At 47.1% G+C, this 18,008-nt stretch overlaps 1 protein-coding gene across 3 annotated transcripts in view; it reads left to right on the top strand.

The window, feature by feature from the left end:
- Positions 1–17,447, top strand: part of SLC3A2 (solute carrier family 3 member 2) — a 31,264-nt gene extending 13,817 nt beyond the window's left edge. The window contains exons 1-10 of one of the 3 annotated variants that reach the window (XM_068977194.1): positions 11,049–11,118; positions 11,413–11,850; positions 12,218–12,391; positions 13,014–13,108; positions 14,691–14,759; positions 14,846–14,904; positions 15,073–15,253; positions 15,365–15,508; positions 16,760–16,843; positions 16,963–17,447. In XM_068977194.1, the coding sequence (XP_068833295.1) occupies positions 11,076–11,118; positions 11,413–11,850; positions 12,218–12,391; positions 13,014–13,108; positions 14,691–14,759; positions 14,846–14,904; positions 15,073–15,253; positions 15,365–15,508; positions 16,760–16,843; positions 16,963–17,325 (1,650 nt within the window). In that variant the 5' untranslated portion in view covers positions 11,049–11,075 and the 3' untranslated portion in view covers positions 17,326–17,447. Of the gene's footprint in view, positions 1–11,048; positions 11,188–11,412; positions 11,851–12,217; positions 12,392–13,013; positions 13,109–14,690; positions 14,760–14,845; positions 14,905–15,072; positions 15,254–15,364; positions 15,509–16,759; positions 16,844–16,962 lie in introns of those variants that run through there. The other 2 variants (XM_068977195.1, XM_068977193.1) reach the window with 2 other exon arrangements.
- The last annotated feature ends 561 nt before the right edge of the window (positions 17,448–18,008 follow it).

Below are 18,008 nucleotides of genomic sequence, written 5' to 3'. Positions count from 1 at the left end.
TAAGGAGCTACTTTCCTGGTGCCAGGAGGAAGTTGCTTTTGTTTGTTTTTGCAAGTAGGCATTGCTGTGTCTTCTAAGGGGATCTGGTTGATGCGGATGCACAATGCACCCCAGAGGGGAGAGGGCAGTGGCTAAAGCGGCCAGGGAGAATTTTATGTTAACTTTTTTTATCGTGCCTTAAAATTTTATTTCATCAGGGAGCATTAATTTCTTTATGACATCAGATCTTTCTGTTTACAAATATAAGACGTTTCTCCTTTTGGTCTTTACACTTGCTATTATTCCCTCACCTAGAAAACTTTCTTTTAGAAAGCTCCCTTGTTCCTTTACCTCTTTGGGTCTTTGCTCAGATATCACCTCATCAGAGATGCCTTCCCTGAATCAAGTAATCTCCTTCTCATCGTACTCTGCCTTTTCACAGCACTTGTAATCATTTAACATGTTACGTGTGTTTGAGTATTTATTCTTTAATTTTCTTTCTTTCACTTAGTGAAATTAAACTTCATGAAAGCAGGCTCTTTTTCCTTGCTACCACCCCAGCTCATAGAAAAGTGCCTGGCAGATACTAGGTTCTCATTATTTTTGTTTGAGTGTGTTTCTGTAGGATATTATCTTTTCCTTCATAAGTTCAGTTCAGTTCAGTCGCTCAGTCGTGTCCAACTCTTTGCGACCCCATGAATTGCAGCACGCCAGGCCTCCCTGTCCATCACCAACTCCCGGAGTTCACTCAGACTCAACGTCCATCGAGTCAGTGATGCCACCCAGCCATCTCATCCTCTGTCATCCCCTTCTCCTCCTGCCCCCAATCCCTCCCAGCATCAGAGTCTTTTCCAATGAGTCAACTCTTCACATGAGGTGGCCAGGGTACTGGAGCTTCAGCTTTAGCATCATTCCTTCCAAAGAAATCCCAGGGTTGATCTCCTTCAGAATGGACTGGTTGGATCTCCTTGCAGTCCAAGGGACTCTTAAGAGTCTTCTCCAACACCACAGTTCAAAAGCATCAATTCTTCGGCACTCAGCCTTCTTCATAGTCCAACTCACATCCATACATGACCACAGGAAAAACCATAGCCTTGACTAGATGGACCTTAGTCGGCAAAGTAATGTCTCTGTTTTTGAATATACTATCTAGGTTGGTCATAACTTTTCTTCCAGGGAGTAAGCGTCTTTTAATTTCATGGCTGCAGTCACCATCTGCAGTGATTTTGGAGCCCCAAAAAATAAAGTCTGACACTGTTTCCACTGATTCCCCATCTATTTCTCATGCAGTGATGGGACCAGATGCCATGATCTTCATTTTCTGAATGTTGAGCTTTAGGCCAACTTTTTCACTCTCTACTTTAACTTTCATCAAGAGGCTTTTTAGCTCCTCTTCACTTTCTGTCATAAGGGTGGTGTCATCTGCATATCTGAGGTTATTGATATTTCTCCTGGCAATCTTGATTCCAGCTTGTGTTTCTTCCAGTTCAGCATTTCTCACAATGTACTCTGCATAGAAGTTAAATAAGCAGGGTGACAATATACAGCCTTGATGTACTCCTTTTCGTATTTGGAACCAGTCTGTTGTTGCATGTTCAGTTCTAACTGTTGCTTCCTGACCTGCATACAGATTTCTCAAGAGGCAGGTCAGGTGGTCTGGTATTCCCATCTCTTTCTGAATTTTCCACAGTTAATTGTGATCCACACAGGCAAAGGCTTTGGCATAGTCAATAAAGCAGAGATAGATGTTTTTCTGGAACTCTCTTGCTTTTTCAATGATCCAGCGGATGTTGGCAATTTGATCTCTGGTTCCTCTGCCTTTTCTAAAACCAGCTTGAACATCAGGAAGTTCACGGTTCACATATTGCTGAAGCCTGTCTTGAAGAATTTTGAGCATTACTTTACTAGCATGTGAGATGAGGGCAATTGTGCGGTAGTTTGAGGATTCTTTGGCATTGCCTTTCTTTGGGATTGGAATGAAAACTGACCTTTTCCAGTCCTGTGGCCACTGCTGAGTTTTCCAAATTTGCTGGCATATTGAGTGCAGCACTTTCACAGCATCATCTTTCAGAATTTGAAATTCCTTCATAAAGAAGTCATCTATTCACTGTTAGATTTAATCTGAGGTCTCTTAGTTTTCATTGCTAGTATATATGGCAACTTGGAGAAGGAAATGGCAACCCACTTCAGTATTCTTGCCTGGGAAATCCCACGGACAGAGTAGCCTGGCAGGCTACAGTCCATGGGGTCACAAGAGTCGGACATGACTGAGCGACTTTTACATTATATAGGCATGATCAGTGGCTATTGGTGATTAATCAGGCTTCAGCTCCTCTACCCTCTCTGGAGAGTGAGGGATGAGGCTGACAGTTCCACTCTTTATTCTAGAGATTCCAAAGATTTTAGAAGCTCTGGTGCCAGGAAAGAGGACTGAAGACCAAATATGTATTTGGTCCACACAGCATGTGGGATCTTAATTCCCTGATCAGAGATTGAACTTGTGCCTGCTGCCCTCCTGCAGTGGAAGCTCAGAGTCTTAACCAGTGGACCACCAGAGAAGTCCCAAATGTGTATCTCAGTATCACAGCCTGGTATTGCAGCACCTCTGGGAACATGTCATTGGGGACTTAACAGTGGTTAAGAAACTGATAATCAGGCTGTGGTGATCAGGTGACTGTAGCTGTTTATTCTTTTGTTCTTATCCTAGGAGTATGTGTTTCTTCAAGGAAAAAGTTTATTTCCTTTCTCAGACTGGTTACATTCTAGCTAGCATTTCATTAGTGCAACAGTTTCTATTTTAATTAGAAAAGAGGGTTTCCCTTCTTAGCGATGTGTTTTAGTTTGTTTTTAATTTCTCTGTAGTTCAAATTATTTTACAGAGTGTTGTTGCAATTAACCAATTTAGTTGCAGTGTAAGGAGCTAGTTTAAATTCAGGTTTCTATTATTCATACTTGTCCCTAAATGTCTACTTCTCAACATTATATACCCCCTTTTCACCTTATTAAATATAAAAACATATTTTAAAATGTTAGTTAGGTACCTGTTTCCCTCTATGGAGCCCTAAGATTTTTCCTATAACTGACCCAAAAAGGAGCATAGGTAGGAGCAGGGGCAGATGTGGGCGGAACTATTCAAATACTGAGTTACTTGCTTTGAGGGAATGAAGGAAGAGTTTATGTTCGAAAGTGAACATTGAAATCAAAGATCCCAATGCCTCATTATGTGTCTTTAGGATTGTATTGCTGGAAAGCTCTGGTAACATTTAGCCATGTTGAATGTCTGTGAAAATCAAAAGTGCTTGAGAGTTTGGTTTATTTATTAATACATTTATTAATATTGCTTATGTAAATATATTTGTATAAATACATTTATAAGACATTTGAAATACTGAATACAGGAGCAAGAACTGGCACATTTTAAGTCTGGATGGAGACTTGGAACCATTTCCAGTTTGTTTAGAGAGTTTCATGATAGCATGCAGCAGAAGCTTGTGTATGTGTGTATGTGTTTCCTAAGTGGAGATATTGTACCTATATTAATCAGGCTACAGAGTTTATACTAGCATCTAGCTGGACAGGGAGGATGGGAAGATATAAGAGCTAAGAAAATTGCCCATGTGCTTCTGGCCTAGAAAACTGGAAGAATAGCTGTGTCACTCACTGAACAGTGATACTGAGCAGGGGGATTGAGGAGGAGAGGCTATAGGGGGTTGTGGGAATCACAGGATCAGATTAATTATGGATAATTAGAAATACAGAATTAACTAAAGATTAGTGGGTCATAATATTTGACAAAGATTTTGGGGGTCATTTACTTGATTTAAGAGTAAATGGGTTCCTTGAGGGACTGAGTCAGGTACAACATTTTACTTACTATTGCCAGTTTATTATGAAGGCTACAGCTCGGGGAAAAAGGCTAGGTGTAAGGAGTGGGGGTGTGGGTGCCTCGCTGCCAGCACCTTGATGTTTTCACCAACTCGGAAACTGTAGGTGTGGTCATCATTAGGTATTGTTACGTAGGTACGGTTGATTAAATCATTGCCACTGATGATTAATCCAGTCTCTAGCCCCTCTCCCCTTCCCAGAGGTTGGGGAGTGGGACTGAGAGTTTCATCACTCCAGTATGCCTTTCTGGTAACCAGCCCTGATCCTGAAGCTGTCTAGGAGCCCATCAAGAGTGGCCTCATTAGAACAAAAGGCATTCCTATCACCCAGGAGATGCAAAGGGAGTTAGGAGCTCCGTGTCAGTAGCTAGGGGCAGAGGCCAAACATAGATGTGTGTGAGCGTGTGTTTTTGGCTGCATGCGGTCTTCATTGCTCTGCTTGGGCTTTCTCTAGGTGCTGTGCGCAGGCTCGATAGTTGCTCACTGGCTTAGTAGTTGTGGCGCACAGGGTTAGTTGCCCCAAGGTATGTGGAATCTTTCTAGACCAGGGATCAAACCCATGTCCCCTGCATTGGCAGGTGGATTCCTGTCCACTGTACCACCAGGGTAGTACTGTGGATGCATTTTCATCACGTTATAGTTATCCATCTGGAAAAAATATGAGATTAGTTCCCTACCTTATGCCATAAGTAAATATCAATTAAAGATGGATTGAGGATTGAAATGTCAAAAATAAAGCCTTTTTTATTGTAGAAAGTATAGATGAATATCTTTCAGGCCTTGAAGTAAGGACAGATTTTAAAAATTGGACACCAACCACCCCCCAAAAAAGTGGAGTATACAAGAAAAAAAAAATATATATATATATATATTATTTAATTATTTATTTGGCCATGCCATGTGGCTTGTGGGATCTTAGTTTCTGACCAGGGATTGAACTCACTCCCTCAGCAGTGAAAGCAAGGAGTCCTAACCACTGAACTGCCAGGGAATTCCCAAGACATATTTTTGATGGATAACTTTCATTCCTCAAACGATGCCTGAGTGCCCATACCTTGACTTCTAATACTGTTCTCCAATAAAAGGGACTATGGCTCTTTGGAGAAATGCTATTTCTCAGGCTGGGGCCCTAGAGAATATACAAGATGAACCTGAAGCATCTTATAGTGCCAGAAAGTAAAATGCTGAAAAGAAAAAGAAGAAGAAGGGGAAGAGGCATGTATTAAAAGGACGCAGTGGCCAAAGTGAGAGAGCTCACAGCAAAAGCTGGAATAATCGGAGCAAGAAAGCAGTACAGTGTTGGATTCTAACCCAAAGTATAAAATAAGTATCCAAGAATCCATAATGATATGAATAAAAGAATAGATAAATAAATATATGAGAGGGAAGAGAGAAATGAAATAATTTATGAAGGTACGCCTCCCTCTGGGAGGCAGAGTGTAACTTCATAGCCCTTGCCTGTGGCCGCACTTAGTGACTTCCTTTCAAGGACTGTGATGATAGATAGTTTTGAAGCGCACAGGAGATGGGGAAACTGACAACACCCACCAGTACTGTGTGACCAGGACTGCAGAAGGAGCTGAGGTTGGAGTGCTTCAGTGTTCATTTAGGGAATCATTTACTCTCTTATTACCAGTTAGCCTTTTGATGAGATCAGTATTGTGTCTCTAATCAGTTGACTATCTGATGTCATCTATCCAAGAGTAATAACTTCTCTATCTCGTCCATAAATTGATCTGCTGTATCTCTGGTGTTTCTCTTTTAATATTTGGTTGCATTAGAGAGAATGACTTGCTTCAGTGTTGTTCAGTTTATTTGATTATGAGATACTTTGCAGATGGTGCATTCATTTCTCTTCTGCAACGAGAAGGCTTTGGTTATTTCTCCTTTACTCTTTCTGGCTTTTATCCACACTCACATTCCTCACCCTTCAGTAAGACAACTCTTGACAGTTCTCTTCACCAGCCAGTGTCCCTCCTGCAGGATTTGTAATAACAAATAATATTCCAACACTGCTTCTTCTATTAACAGCTGCCAAGTGGGTCCCTTTGGTTGGGGTCACGTTCTCTCTCTGCTTTCATCTCAGCGGAACTTTGACTTCCAAGCGCTCAGTTCCTTGACTTTAACCATCATCCAGTTTTCGAATTTGGCTAAACTCCTCAAGGCTGATGGGTAGTTTAGAGGCAGAGCCTGGATGCTTTTCTTCTGAGTCTTTGAAATTATACCTTCAGCTTTGGCAGTGTTGCAGAGTCTGTTGGACAGTTTCCTGAGTTTCTAACTATCTTCCCATCTTTGCTCTGTTTTTGGAAGTCTTTTTTCTTTTAAAGACACTGGAAGAGATCAAATTGCCAACAACTGCTGGATCATGGAAAAAGCAAGAGAGTTCCAGAAAAACATCTATTTCGGCTTTATTGACTATGCCAAAGCCTTTGACTGTGTGGATCACATTAAACTGTGGAAAATTCAGAAAGAGATGGGAATACCAGACCACCTGACCTGCCTCTTGAGAAATCTGTATGCAGGTCAGGAAGCAACAGTTAGAACTGGACATGGAACAACAGACTGGTTCCAAATAGGAAAAGGAGTACATCAAGGCTGTATATTGTCACCCTGCTTATTTAACTTCTATGCAGAGTACATCATGAGAAACGCTGGACTGGAAGAAACACAAGCTGGAATCAAGATTGCCAGGAGAAATATCAATAACCTCAGATATGCAGATGACACCACCCTTATGGCAGAAAGTGAAGAGGAACTAAAAAGCCTCTTGATGAAAGTGAAAGAGGAGAGTGGAAAAAGTTGGCTTAAAGCTCAATGTTCAGAAAACGAAGATCATGGCATCTGGTCCCATCACTTCATGGGAAATAGATGGGGAAACAGTGGAAATAGTGTCAGACTTTATTTTCTTGGGCTCCAAAATCACTGCAGATGGTGATTGCAGGCATGAAATTAAAAGACGCTTACTCCTTGGAAGGAAAGTTAAGACCAACCTAGATAGCATATTGAAAAGCAGAGACAGTACTTTGCCAACAAAAGGTCCGTCTAGTTAAGGCTATGGTTTTCCCAGTAGTCATGTATGGATATGAGAGTTGGACTGTGAAGAAAGCTGAGCCGAAAAATTGACGCTTTTGAACTGTGGTGTTGGAGATGACTCTTGAGAGTCCCTTGGACTGCAAGGAGATCCAACCAGTCCATTCTAAAGGAGATCAGTCCCGGGTGTTCTTTGGAAGGAATGATGCTAAAGCTGAAACTCCAGTACTCTGGCCACCTCATGCGAAGAATTGACTCATTGGAAAAGACTCTGATGCTGGGAGGGATTGGGGGCAGGAGGAGAAGGGGATGACAGAGGATGAGATGGCTGGATGGCATCACCGACTCGATGGACGTGACTCTGAGTGAACTCCGGGAGTTGGTGATGGACAGGGAGGCCTGGTGTGCTGCAATTCATAGGGTTGCAAAGAGTCGGACATGACTGAGCGACTGAACTGAACTGAGGGGGGAAAACTGCCATCTTTGGCTAAGATCAAGTAATCCTCACCTGTTGGGAAACATGGGACATGAATTTTTGCAACAAAGGATTAGAAAGGAATTTTCTCTGTGGACTTGGCCCTCTGAACTTCAGGGCCCCAACCGCCCTGCCCGCCCCCACCATTTACTTGAATGAGTGTAAAGTCCTGAAGACTTTAATGACCTCATTAATCTGTCCTTATTGGCTCCGGACTTTTTTTCTTTTTTTTAACTTGTTGCTTTTCCCTTGATGCACTTATTATTCTCTCTTTAACTTTTGCTGTATTAATTACAGTGTGCGTTGGTATGGTCCTCTTTGGGTTAATCCTGTTTGGGACTCTCTGTGATTCCTGTACTTGGATGTCTATTTCATTTCCCAGGTTAGGGAAGTTTTCAGCTATTATGTCCTCATAAATGTTCTCTGCCCCTTTCTCTCTATGTTTGATATTGTCCCCAAGGTCTCTCAAACTGTCTTCATTTCTTTCTTTCTTTTTTTTTTTAATTTGGCTCCAGACTCTGAACTACTTTTTTCCTTGCTTCTTTTGAAGGCTAAATTCTTGAACAAATTATATACTTTGAATTCTGTAGTAAATATTAAGTTCTGTATTTAGCAACATACACTAGGATCGGAGGATCTCTAGCCACCTTCAGCCCTCTTTCTCTGCTATCTTGCTCTGTTGCTTTTTTTGTCCTCCCCTTCAACCAGATTTATTACTTGGTTTTATTTGGTTGAACAGTTACAAGTCTTGGCTTGTTTTCCTGCATAAACAGCTTCCTCTTGATACCACACAATGTTGTTTAAATTCCTTTTCACTTTATCCCTTTATCTTCACATACTACTTTTTTTTCTGCCTTTTTTAAAATTAAGAAAATTTAAACACAATTTAAAATGTTACTTTCCCTTTACAGTTATTACCAAATATTGGCTATATTCCCCACGTTATATACATCCTTGAGCCTATTTTATATCCAGTAGTTTGTACCTCCTGGTCTCTCACGCCCCCCCCCCCCCCACACACACACACACTGGTAACCACTCGTTTGTTTTCTGTATTCAAGTCTGCTTCTTTTTTGTTATATCTACTAGTTTGTTGTATTTTTTTAGACTCCACATATAGGTGATATCATACAGCATCTGTCTTTCTGTCTGAGTTATTTCACTGAGGATAATGCCCGCAGAGTCCATCTATGTTGCTGCAAATGGCAAAAGTCCCTTTTTTCTTGAGGCTAAGGAGGATTCCATATATATACACTATATCATCTTTTATCCATTTGTCTGTTGAAGGACACCTTCCATATTTTTACAGTTGTAAATGCTGCTGTGAACACTGAGGTGCACGTTTTTTTTCAAATACATGCTGCTTTTGTTGAGTTGCTTCTAAGAAGGGAAATACTGGGTTTTAATGGTAACAGTTCATCCACTTATTTACCGCACACTTATAAAGTGCCTAGGACTTCCCTGGTGGCTCAGACTGTAAAGTGTCTTGCTTACAATGTGGGAGACCTGGGTTCGATCCCTGGGTCGGGAAGATCCTCTGGAGAAGGAAATGGCAACCCACTCCAGTACTCTTGCCTGGAAAATCCCATGGACAGAGGAGTGTGGTGGGCTACAGTCCACGGGGTCACAAAGAGTCGGACAAGACTGAGCGACTTCACTTCACTTCACTATAAAGTGCCTACGTCTGAGCATGCAGGTTCATCAACAAGTAGCACAAGGCTCTGCCACTTGTCTTGAAGTGCTGACACTCAGACAAGGAAAAGTAATAAGCAAACAGGATGTGATCTCTTCCAGCCCAGGAAGAGACAGGTGCACAGTGGATGGAAAGTAATTCTTTCTGGGGATTTGAGAGAAGCTATCATTTGAACTAGGTCTGGAATGAATTGGAGGTTATGAGGCAGAAAAGGAACGTCAAAACACATAGGGGATGACGTGCACAAAGATGCAGAGGCCTGGCAGCTGGTTATGTGGCAGGACTAACAGGTGTTGAAGGCTGATGTTGTTGGAGGGTGGTCCCTGTGACGGGTGTGGTGGGTGATAAACTTGGGGAGGCAAGTTGTTAGCTTCCTTGCGGAATGCAGGGGGGGATTGGTTTCATCTTTCTGGAGCTGTGGGGGACTGTGAGTCAGATACTGTGTGTATGTATGGGAGTGTTACGTTGAAACATCTCAAAGAGAGTGTCTGACCCCACAGTTCTTAACTTTGAGCTTTCATGCTGGTGATAGTCTGTTCAGTCTGGTTGGCACTTATTTGGCACATGGCCAGGGCACCTTGGACTTGCTGTCATCATTGAGCACAGGTCTGAACTCCAGCCTCTAGCTGCTTGCTTGGGGTGGGGGATGGGGATGAGTCTGGTATGAAGAGGGGAGAGGAAGGGGAAGGGCAGAGGGTGAGCTTTCTCGTGGCCTCGGCTCTCCTTGGGTACCTCTTCTATTTCTTCAGATCTTGGTTTCTGTTTTCTTCCAAATACACAGCTATCTTGGCTTCCAGCCCAGGTGGGAGAGGGAGAAAGAACTTAACTTCCTTCAGGTCCTTTCTGAAAATAACTCAGCTGGTGCTGCTTAGGAACAAGAAGTTCCTGAGAGTGTTGGCACCTCATGGTGTTGATGTCTGGCTGAACCTTGTCTCACTGTCAATTCAGGGTCCTCTGCGGGGAGAAGTTGGGTGGTCTTCAAGGTCTTTGCAATACCTGGGCCACTTGATGCGAAGAGCCGACTCACTGGAAAACTCTGATGCTGGGAAAGATTGAAGGCAGGAGGAGAAGGGGCGACAGAGGAGATGGTTGGGTCACATCACTGACTCAGTGGACATGAATTTGGGCTAAAGGTAGTGAAGGACAGGGGAGCCTGGCACGCTGCAGTCCATGGGCTCTTAAAGAGTCAGATGACTGAGTGACTGAACAACAACGCAAGTCCACGGTGCCCTGGCCATATGCCAAGAAGGCCTCGGCAGTACCAGCTGCCTCCAAGGCCTAGCACAGCGAGGGGACAGGGAGTAAGAGAACTCTGGCCCCTGGAGGGGGCCACTGGACTAATCTGCAGGAGGCCCTGCAAAGCGGGGAACAGTCTGGCCGTGGCACCTTCTGATCTGTAGTGAGAAGATGGGTGCCTCCAACAGAGGCCCTGCCCCTGCATGTTGTCAGGCCCGAGATTATCCATCAGTCAGAAAGTGGGGGCGAGGTAGGGTAAAATGGGGGAATGTCAGCAATTCTCCTGTCCAAACAGATTCATCATAAAATATCATGAAGAAGGCTAGATTAGGGTTAATTCACTAAAGTGAATGAAGCACACTATTATATGGGCACTCTGTAAATAGTTGCTACATGATGAATTAATTGAACTACACTCAAGATATCTTGAAAGAGTGGGAGTAAGCCCTGCGGGAAAGCAGGGGTCCAGGGCCAAGTTCCAGAGGCCTGAGAAGACAAGGCCCGGTAGGGGAAAGGGCTGAGTTGAGTTTCGTTGACTCTGAGTTCAAGTGGCCTGGGGAAATGGAAGTTGGTGTCCCGGAAGTCACAAACCTTTCGAGTGGGCGAAGAAGAGCCTCGGAACCCCCGCAGTTCTGGATATCCCTTTTAGCCCACTTAGGCGGCAGCGGGAAGGAGGAGCGGGGGCCGGGGGCGGGACAGATTACAGACTCCGCCCGCCTGAAGGTGGCTCCGTGCTCAGCCTTCTGAATGTCCGAACGTTAGGGCTAGACGGTTCCAGATGAGGAAATGGACCAGGGGAATTGAACCACGCAGCCATCGGAGTTGAGTTCCCAACGTTACTCCCTCGGCCGCCGCCCACCGTTTCAGTCCCTGAAAGAGCAACCCAGGAGGTTCCACTTTAAGAGACAAGCGGGGGCGGGGTGGGGTGGGGCGGGTCTCGGCTCGGCTTGGCTCCCCTACTCAGGCCCCGAGGCCGCGCCCGCCGCGCCGCAGACTCGGTCGGGGAACCTAAGTGGAGCCACGGAAGCCTGGGAGTCTGTTCTGGGGCCAGGAGCTCTGGGCAGGTGTCCAGCCACTAGCTGACCGCAGACTGCGTCGTGTCTCCGTTTCCGCAGGCACCATGAGCCAGGACACCGAGGTGGACATGAAGGAAGTGGAACTGAACGAGCTGGAACCCGAGAAGCAGCCGATGAACGCGGCGTCTGGGGCAGCGATGGCCGTGGTCGTGGCAGGCGGCACCGAGAAGAATGGTCTGGTTAAGATCAAGGTGGCCGACGACGAGGCGGACGCGGCGGCCGAGGCCAAGTTCACGGGCCTGTCTAAAGAGGAGCTGCTGAAGGTGGCGGGCAGCCCCGCCTGGGTACGCACCCGCTGGGCGCTGCTGCTGCTCTTCTGGCTCGGCTGGCTGGGCATGCTAGCCGGCGCCGTGGTCATCATCGTGCAGGCGCCACGCTGCCGCGAGCTGCCAGAGCAGAGATGGTGGCACAAGGGCGCCCTCTACCGCATTGGAGACCTTCGGGCCTTCCTGGGCCACGATGCAGGCAACCTAGCGGGTGAGTCTGGGCGCCCCCATCTCCCTCCCCGCGCTTCCCCACCTGCCACCCCATGGGCCCTTGGTTTAAATGGTCGCCAACTTCGATCTCTGTTCCCAGATTAACTCAGACAGTTCTCTACCCTACTTCCGAGACGTAGCCCCTCCTTGCTTTCTTTGAAGGAAGCTGCCCCCCACTTGCTCCTTCCTGAGGGTGGCTGACTCAGCATGCTCCCCTCCCCTTCCCGGCGCCCGTAGCCTGTCGCAGCGTGTTTCTGAAGCAACTTGCTAGCCGCCTTACATCAGCGTCTCAGTCTGGTGAGCCAGCCTAATAGGAACGATCAGGGGCCTCCGCGGGGCCTCACTGTAACTTTGCTTCTCCATTTCAGGCCTTAAGGAGCGGCTCGATTACTTAAGCACCCTGAAGGTGAAGGGTATTGTGTTGGGCCCAATTCATAAGAACCAGGAGGATGACCTCACAGAGACCAACTTGGAACAGATCGACCCCATTTTTGGCTCCAAGGAAGATTTTGAGAGTCTCCTGCACTCCGCCAAGAAGAAAAGTGGGTGTCTTCGAACCGGCGAAGCAGCAGCTAGAGAGCACTTGGGCTTCTGGCCAGGGGAAAGGCAGGAGAGGACTTTGGTTTATTGCTGACTGGCTCACAGTTTTCCTAGGGCAGGTCCAGGGGAGGTTTGTTAGGCTTCAACTTAAAGTGGATTTGTCAGGTGGTTCAGAGACTTTGTATACTTGGATGTACAGTTATTTAGCTTCTGGGCTTCAGTGCCCTTATTTGCAAAACGTAGACTTTTGCTAAATCGGTGGTTTTGAAACTTAAGAGTAGATCCTTTGGAGGAAAAAAAAAGTTAAAATCTTGTCTACTTTGAAGAAAGTTCACTTTGGGAATGAGGGGGACAGGGTTTCATAGCTCAGCCTTCTCTGTTACACTACTCCCTCCCAACACCGACACCCCCCGCGCTGCCCCCCTCCCCCCGCCCCGCCCCGCCCCGCCCTGCCCCCATACTTGCTCAAATCTTTGTTTCAATGAAATGAGTTACACCAGGGTTCGAATCTAAACTTTTGTACCAATACATAGGGAGTATTCTACCGACTTGTATTTGTTGATTTCTTTGTTTTCCCTTCTCCCAAAGTCTTTCTATCAACCACCTCTTCCTCCTTTGTTCTAGGCATCCGGGTCATCCTGGACCTCACTCCCAACTACAAGGGCCAGAACCCTTGGTTTCAATCCATTCAGACTGACACTGTGGCCATCAAAATGAAGGTGAGTGTGTTGGTGCTGACGGCAGGTGGGAGCCGGATGCTGGGGCTGTTTGGCCCTTTCGTAGTGAGTTCTATAAACGTAGCCTGGCTCCACCTGAGGGGCCCCTGGCTCCTTGTCGCCCAGCAGGCACGCTCTTCCTACAGGCAGAAGGATAGGCAAGCAGTGCATCCCTCTTTTTGTTTGTTCCTTTTCTGACCGCTTGTTTCCCTGACTCTGAGGTTGACAGTGCCAGGATGGAATTTTTCAGATGTGAATTTTCTTCCTTTTGGCAGAGGAAGCCCTTTCTCTGTGGGAATCCTGTCCTGTCTGGTTTCCCATTTCTTATTTGATGTGTTTTGGAAGGCAGCCCAGTCTGAAATTGTAAGCATTGGGGTCTTCCTATGTGTCTGGGAATGTGCCGAGTATTTTTATATACCTTCTTTAATCCTGTATAACCAAACAAGGTTCCTACCCATATCCCAAGTCTGTAAGTGAGGAAGCTAAGGTTCCCAGGGGCTTTAATATGCCCTGGGATTGAAGGTCCCAGTTAATCTTAAATGCAAATCTGCCTTCTCTGAAGGTATAAGGCTCAAACTCTGTACCCTGTAGACTGGGAGTGGGGTTTTGAAAGTCATCCCAGCTCCTAATGCCTGGGTTCTAGGGCGCTGACCAGTTCGGAAGGGGTAGAACAAACCTGGAGGCAGACTCTGACCCTCTGCTGGCAGCCAGGATTCTGAGGTAGAATTCTGTACTCCCAGCATTTCAATTGACCTTTGGGGTCATTTGGTTCATTCTTTGCCACTTGCTAGAAGACCCTTTAAAAGTTACTGAGAAAAGAACATTTTTAGATGTTAAGGCGCGAAGTGTGGTAGCCTCAGATGAAGATGGAGACCAGAAGAGAGAAGACAGGGAGCAGAGAGAGAACCCAGAAGAGAGGGCAGGGGAGTGAGGGCCTGTGTCACGTGCCGCAGGAATGCCAGGGCTTCAAGCCTGGGCCTATTCTGCAGAGCTGACTTCTCTTTTCAAATCTTTGGGTAAACTGCCCTGGGGCTGTGCTTTGAATTTCAGGCTTTTATCCTGAGTCTTGCTCTGAATGGCTCTTTTACTTAGACTCTCCCCAGGCTCCCAAGAAACTGGGAGAGGAGTAAGTATACTCCTCTTGGGATCTTGGTTAGCATTTTAGGTCTCTTCACTGTTGCTCTCTGATTGTGGCCTTGGGCATGCCTCCTTTCTTCTCTGACGTTGTTTCCTTATCTGTAAAATGAGTATATCAACATTCTACAAATGCTTAGTGTTAAAGGAAGTTAACATTTAGTGTATAGGCCTTTTCTGTAGGTGTTAAAGGTAAAGCTTTGCTATTTACCATGGGGAGGAGTAGAGAAGAGCACTATATCACTAAGGATCAGTGATGGGTTGGAATGGAAGGGGAACTGAAGACTGAAGGTTTATAGTAGAGGCAAGAAAGTGAGACTGTTCAAGGCAAGCGCGTCTCCTGAGGTCACGGGGAAGTATAGGGTAGGCAGGATTTAGTGTGGGCTGGAATCTTCTGAGCCTTGCATCAGCAGTGATACTTTCCTCTGTACTTCTGCCTGTCTCCCGATAGGAAGCTCTGAGGTTTTGGCTGCAGACCGGTGTGGATGGGTTTCAGGTCCGGGACGTGCAGAATCTGACAGTGAGTACCCTTTCCATGTGAGAACAGGAGCCTTGCCAGGGCCCGATAGCCTTCCCTTCCTCACGACTCTGCTCTTTTCCTTTTAGGATCCGTCTTCATTCTTAGCTGAGTGGCAGAACATCACTAAGAGCGTCAGCGAGGATCGGTGGGTACCAGACCCCAGCTTCCCCAATTCAGCTCCACTCTGGGAACCACCCCCCAGTGGAGTATGAGCCCCAGGAAAGGGGGGAGTTCCTAGCCCAGAGAACCTTCTTCGCCTTCATTCTCCTTTCTTGTCCAGTACTAACCTCAACTCCCGCTCTGTTCTGTGCAGGCTTTTGATTGCAGGCACAGACTCCTCCGACCTTCAGCAGATCCTGAGGCTGCTTGAACCCACCAAGGACCTGTTGTTGACTAGCTCTTACCTGTCACACTCCAGCTTAACTGGGAATCATACAAATTTCCTGGTCACCCAGTATCTGGACGCCTTTGGCAGCAACTGGTGCAGCTGGAGTGTGAGTACCACAGTGGTGGGAGAGGGGGCAGGAGGCCTTTTGGAAGAGAGGGCATTGGAAGGTGGAGGCAGAAGTGGGCTCTGGGGCTCACGAGTATGTTCATTCCTGCAGGTGTCTCAGGTGGGGCTCCTGACTTCCTTTGTGTCGCCCCAACTCCTCCGACTCTACCAGCTGCTGCTCTTCACCCTGCCGGGAACCCCAGTGTTCAGCTATGGAGACGAGATTGGCCTGGAGGGAGCTGACCTTTCTGGACAGGTGATGTTTGCTGCCTGCCCAGCACAATGGGAGAGGTTGTATTCATCCATCACAATGGTTCTGTGGCTGGTGGCGGACAGACCATGAGCCTTGGGAAGGAAAACTTGTTTGCTAGTCAGCCCCCTGGTCAGTCACTGTGTGGCCTTGGCAGGTTATTTTCTCTCTCTAATTCTTAATCATTTTTTCTGCGATAATTGCATTCCTTATAGAGTAGTATGGAAAAGAAGATGGCAACCCACTCCAGGATTCTTGCCTGGAGAATCGCTATGGACAGAGGAGCCTGGTGGGCTACAGTCCATGGGGTCACAGAGAGTTGGACATGACTGAGTGACTAACACATGCAGAGAGTAGTTATGAATGAAACAAGGCATCTTTAAAATGCAGTGCCTACTCCCTGGTAGGAGTTCAGTACAGTAGCTGTTACTTAGTAATTTGTTCATTCGCTGGACACTGGCTACTCTTGGTTAGGCCCTGTGCTGTCCAGGAACTCAGAGCTTTGTAGGGGACCAGATACACACAGTGAGAGCCAAGGTGGGGTAAGACCATGAAGGCGCCCACTTGGCTTTAGCCACAAGGTTGAAGGTTGACACTGAGCTGATATTTTTAAAACCCGTGTATGCGTGTGCTAAGTTGCTTCAGTCGTGTCTGACTCTACAACCCTGTGTACTGTAGCCCGCCAGCCTCCTCTGTCCATAGCAATTCTCCAGGCAAGAATACTGGAGTAGGTTGCTGTGCCCTCCTCCAGGGGATCTTCCCGACCCAGAAACTGAACCTGCATCTCTTACGTCTCCTGCATTGTCAGGCAGGTTCTTTACCACTAGTGACCTGGGAACCCCATTTATAAAACCCGTTTTTCACTTATTCCATGAAACTGACAGAGTGTGTGCTCTGCGCAGAGGATCCAGCAGTACACAAAAGAGCTGGAGGTGGTGAAATGAGATGGTGAGCTCATATAATAAGGATGCCCGGTGCTGATATGTGCTTTGCAAAAGAAAGCAAGGTACAGGGCTTTGAGAGCAGGGGATACAGTCGATTTTATATCAAGTGGCCTCAGAAAACCTGAGGGAGGTCCCTGAGCAGGGATCAGAGCGCAGTGAGGGACTGGCCTGTGGCTATCTGGGAGAAGCGCCCTCCAGGCTGAAGGGACAGTGTGCGAGGCCTGAGGTAGAGGTGGTTATAAATCTGGAAATGAGGGGAGGAGTTGGAGAGCAGTTAGGTTTTTTTCAAAGTCCTCTTTTGCCTGGTTTTCAGCCTGCGAAGGCCCCAGTCATGCTGTGGGATGAATCCAGCTTTCCCAACACCTCAGCATCTAGAAACATCAGCATGACTGTGAAGGTAAGTGTTTTCCACAGGCAGGGCCTGATCATCAAGGGGTGGGGGCCGGCGGCTGGTAGGACGTTGTGCCCTGGGGAGCCCTTCGTCCCTGTCTGAAGTATCTTTATCACTGTTTGCAGGGCCAGAGTGGGGACCCTGACTCCCTCCTCTTCCTGTTCCGCTGGCTGAGTGATCAGCGGGGTAAGGAACGCTCCCTGCTGCATGGAGACTTCTACAATCTCTCCTCGGGGCCCGACCTCTTCTCCTACATCCGCCAGTGGGACCAGAACGAGCGTTTCCTCGTAGTGCTCAACTTTGGGGATGTGGGCCAACTGGCCAGGCTGGGGGCCTCCAGCCTGCCCACCGGCACCAGCCTGCCAGCCAAGGTGGATCTGCTGCTCAGCACCCAGCCAGGCCGTGAGAAGAGCACCTCCCTTGAGCTGGAGCACCTGAAGCTACAACCTCATGAGGGGCTACTGCTCCGCTTCCCCTACGTGGCCTGATCTGGGCCCACTACCCTTCCCCTCCCCTCCCCTCCCCAGGCCCTTTGGGTTCTGATTTCTCTCTTTCCTTTTTTTTAAACTTACAGATGAACCCCCAAATAGGGTGTTTTCTGGTTTCAAATAAAAGTCACTCCTGCCTGGTGAGGCCATGCCTTCTTTCCACATGCTGTCAACGCAGGAATTTCTCTCTCCTTCCCCTTTCCCCCGGTGGACCCCCTCACAGTGATCAGGACCAGAGCAGAAGGCTCCTGCCGAAGTCAGAGCAGCCAGGCGGTGTCAGGCCCATCTAGCACCCTACCTCCTCCCCGAGCCTGGACAGGGCGCTCTCTCCTGGAGGTCTCGGCTCTTGCTGACTCTTTCTTTTTTTTTTTAACCTCCCTCAACAGTGGTCTCCAGCCAAGCTTGGTCACTTTCCCTGTTTTGCAGACTTGGCCTTTCTGGGAGAAAAGGTGGGTGTGGGGTAGCCTGTTTTCTACAAGTACTGCAGGTTCTTCATTCAGCAAGGATTTATTGTGCACTCAGCACATGCCAGGAACTGTTCTAGGTCCTAGGTTTACAGGAGGAAACAGTGCAAAGATCCCTGTGTGCTCAGGGCTTATCCTCTAGAGAGGAGACGGAGAAGAAATGAGATGTGTTAAGTTTAGAGTTTGGTGGATGTGGTGATGGTGTTCAAAGAGGAAAAA

The sequence above is a fragment of the Capricornis sumatraensis genome, chromosome 8 (genome assembly GCF_032405125.1).
Source record: "Capricornis sumatraensis isolate serow.1 chromosome 8, serow.2, whole genome shotgun sequence".
Lineage (NCBI taxonomy): Eukaryota > Metazoa > Chordata > Mammalia > Artiodactyla > Bovidae > Capricornis > Capricornis sumatraensis.
Note: the sequence above shows the minus strand (reverse complement) of the source record. Positions and strands in the feature narration are given on the sequence as shown.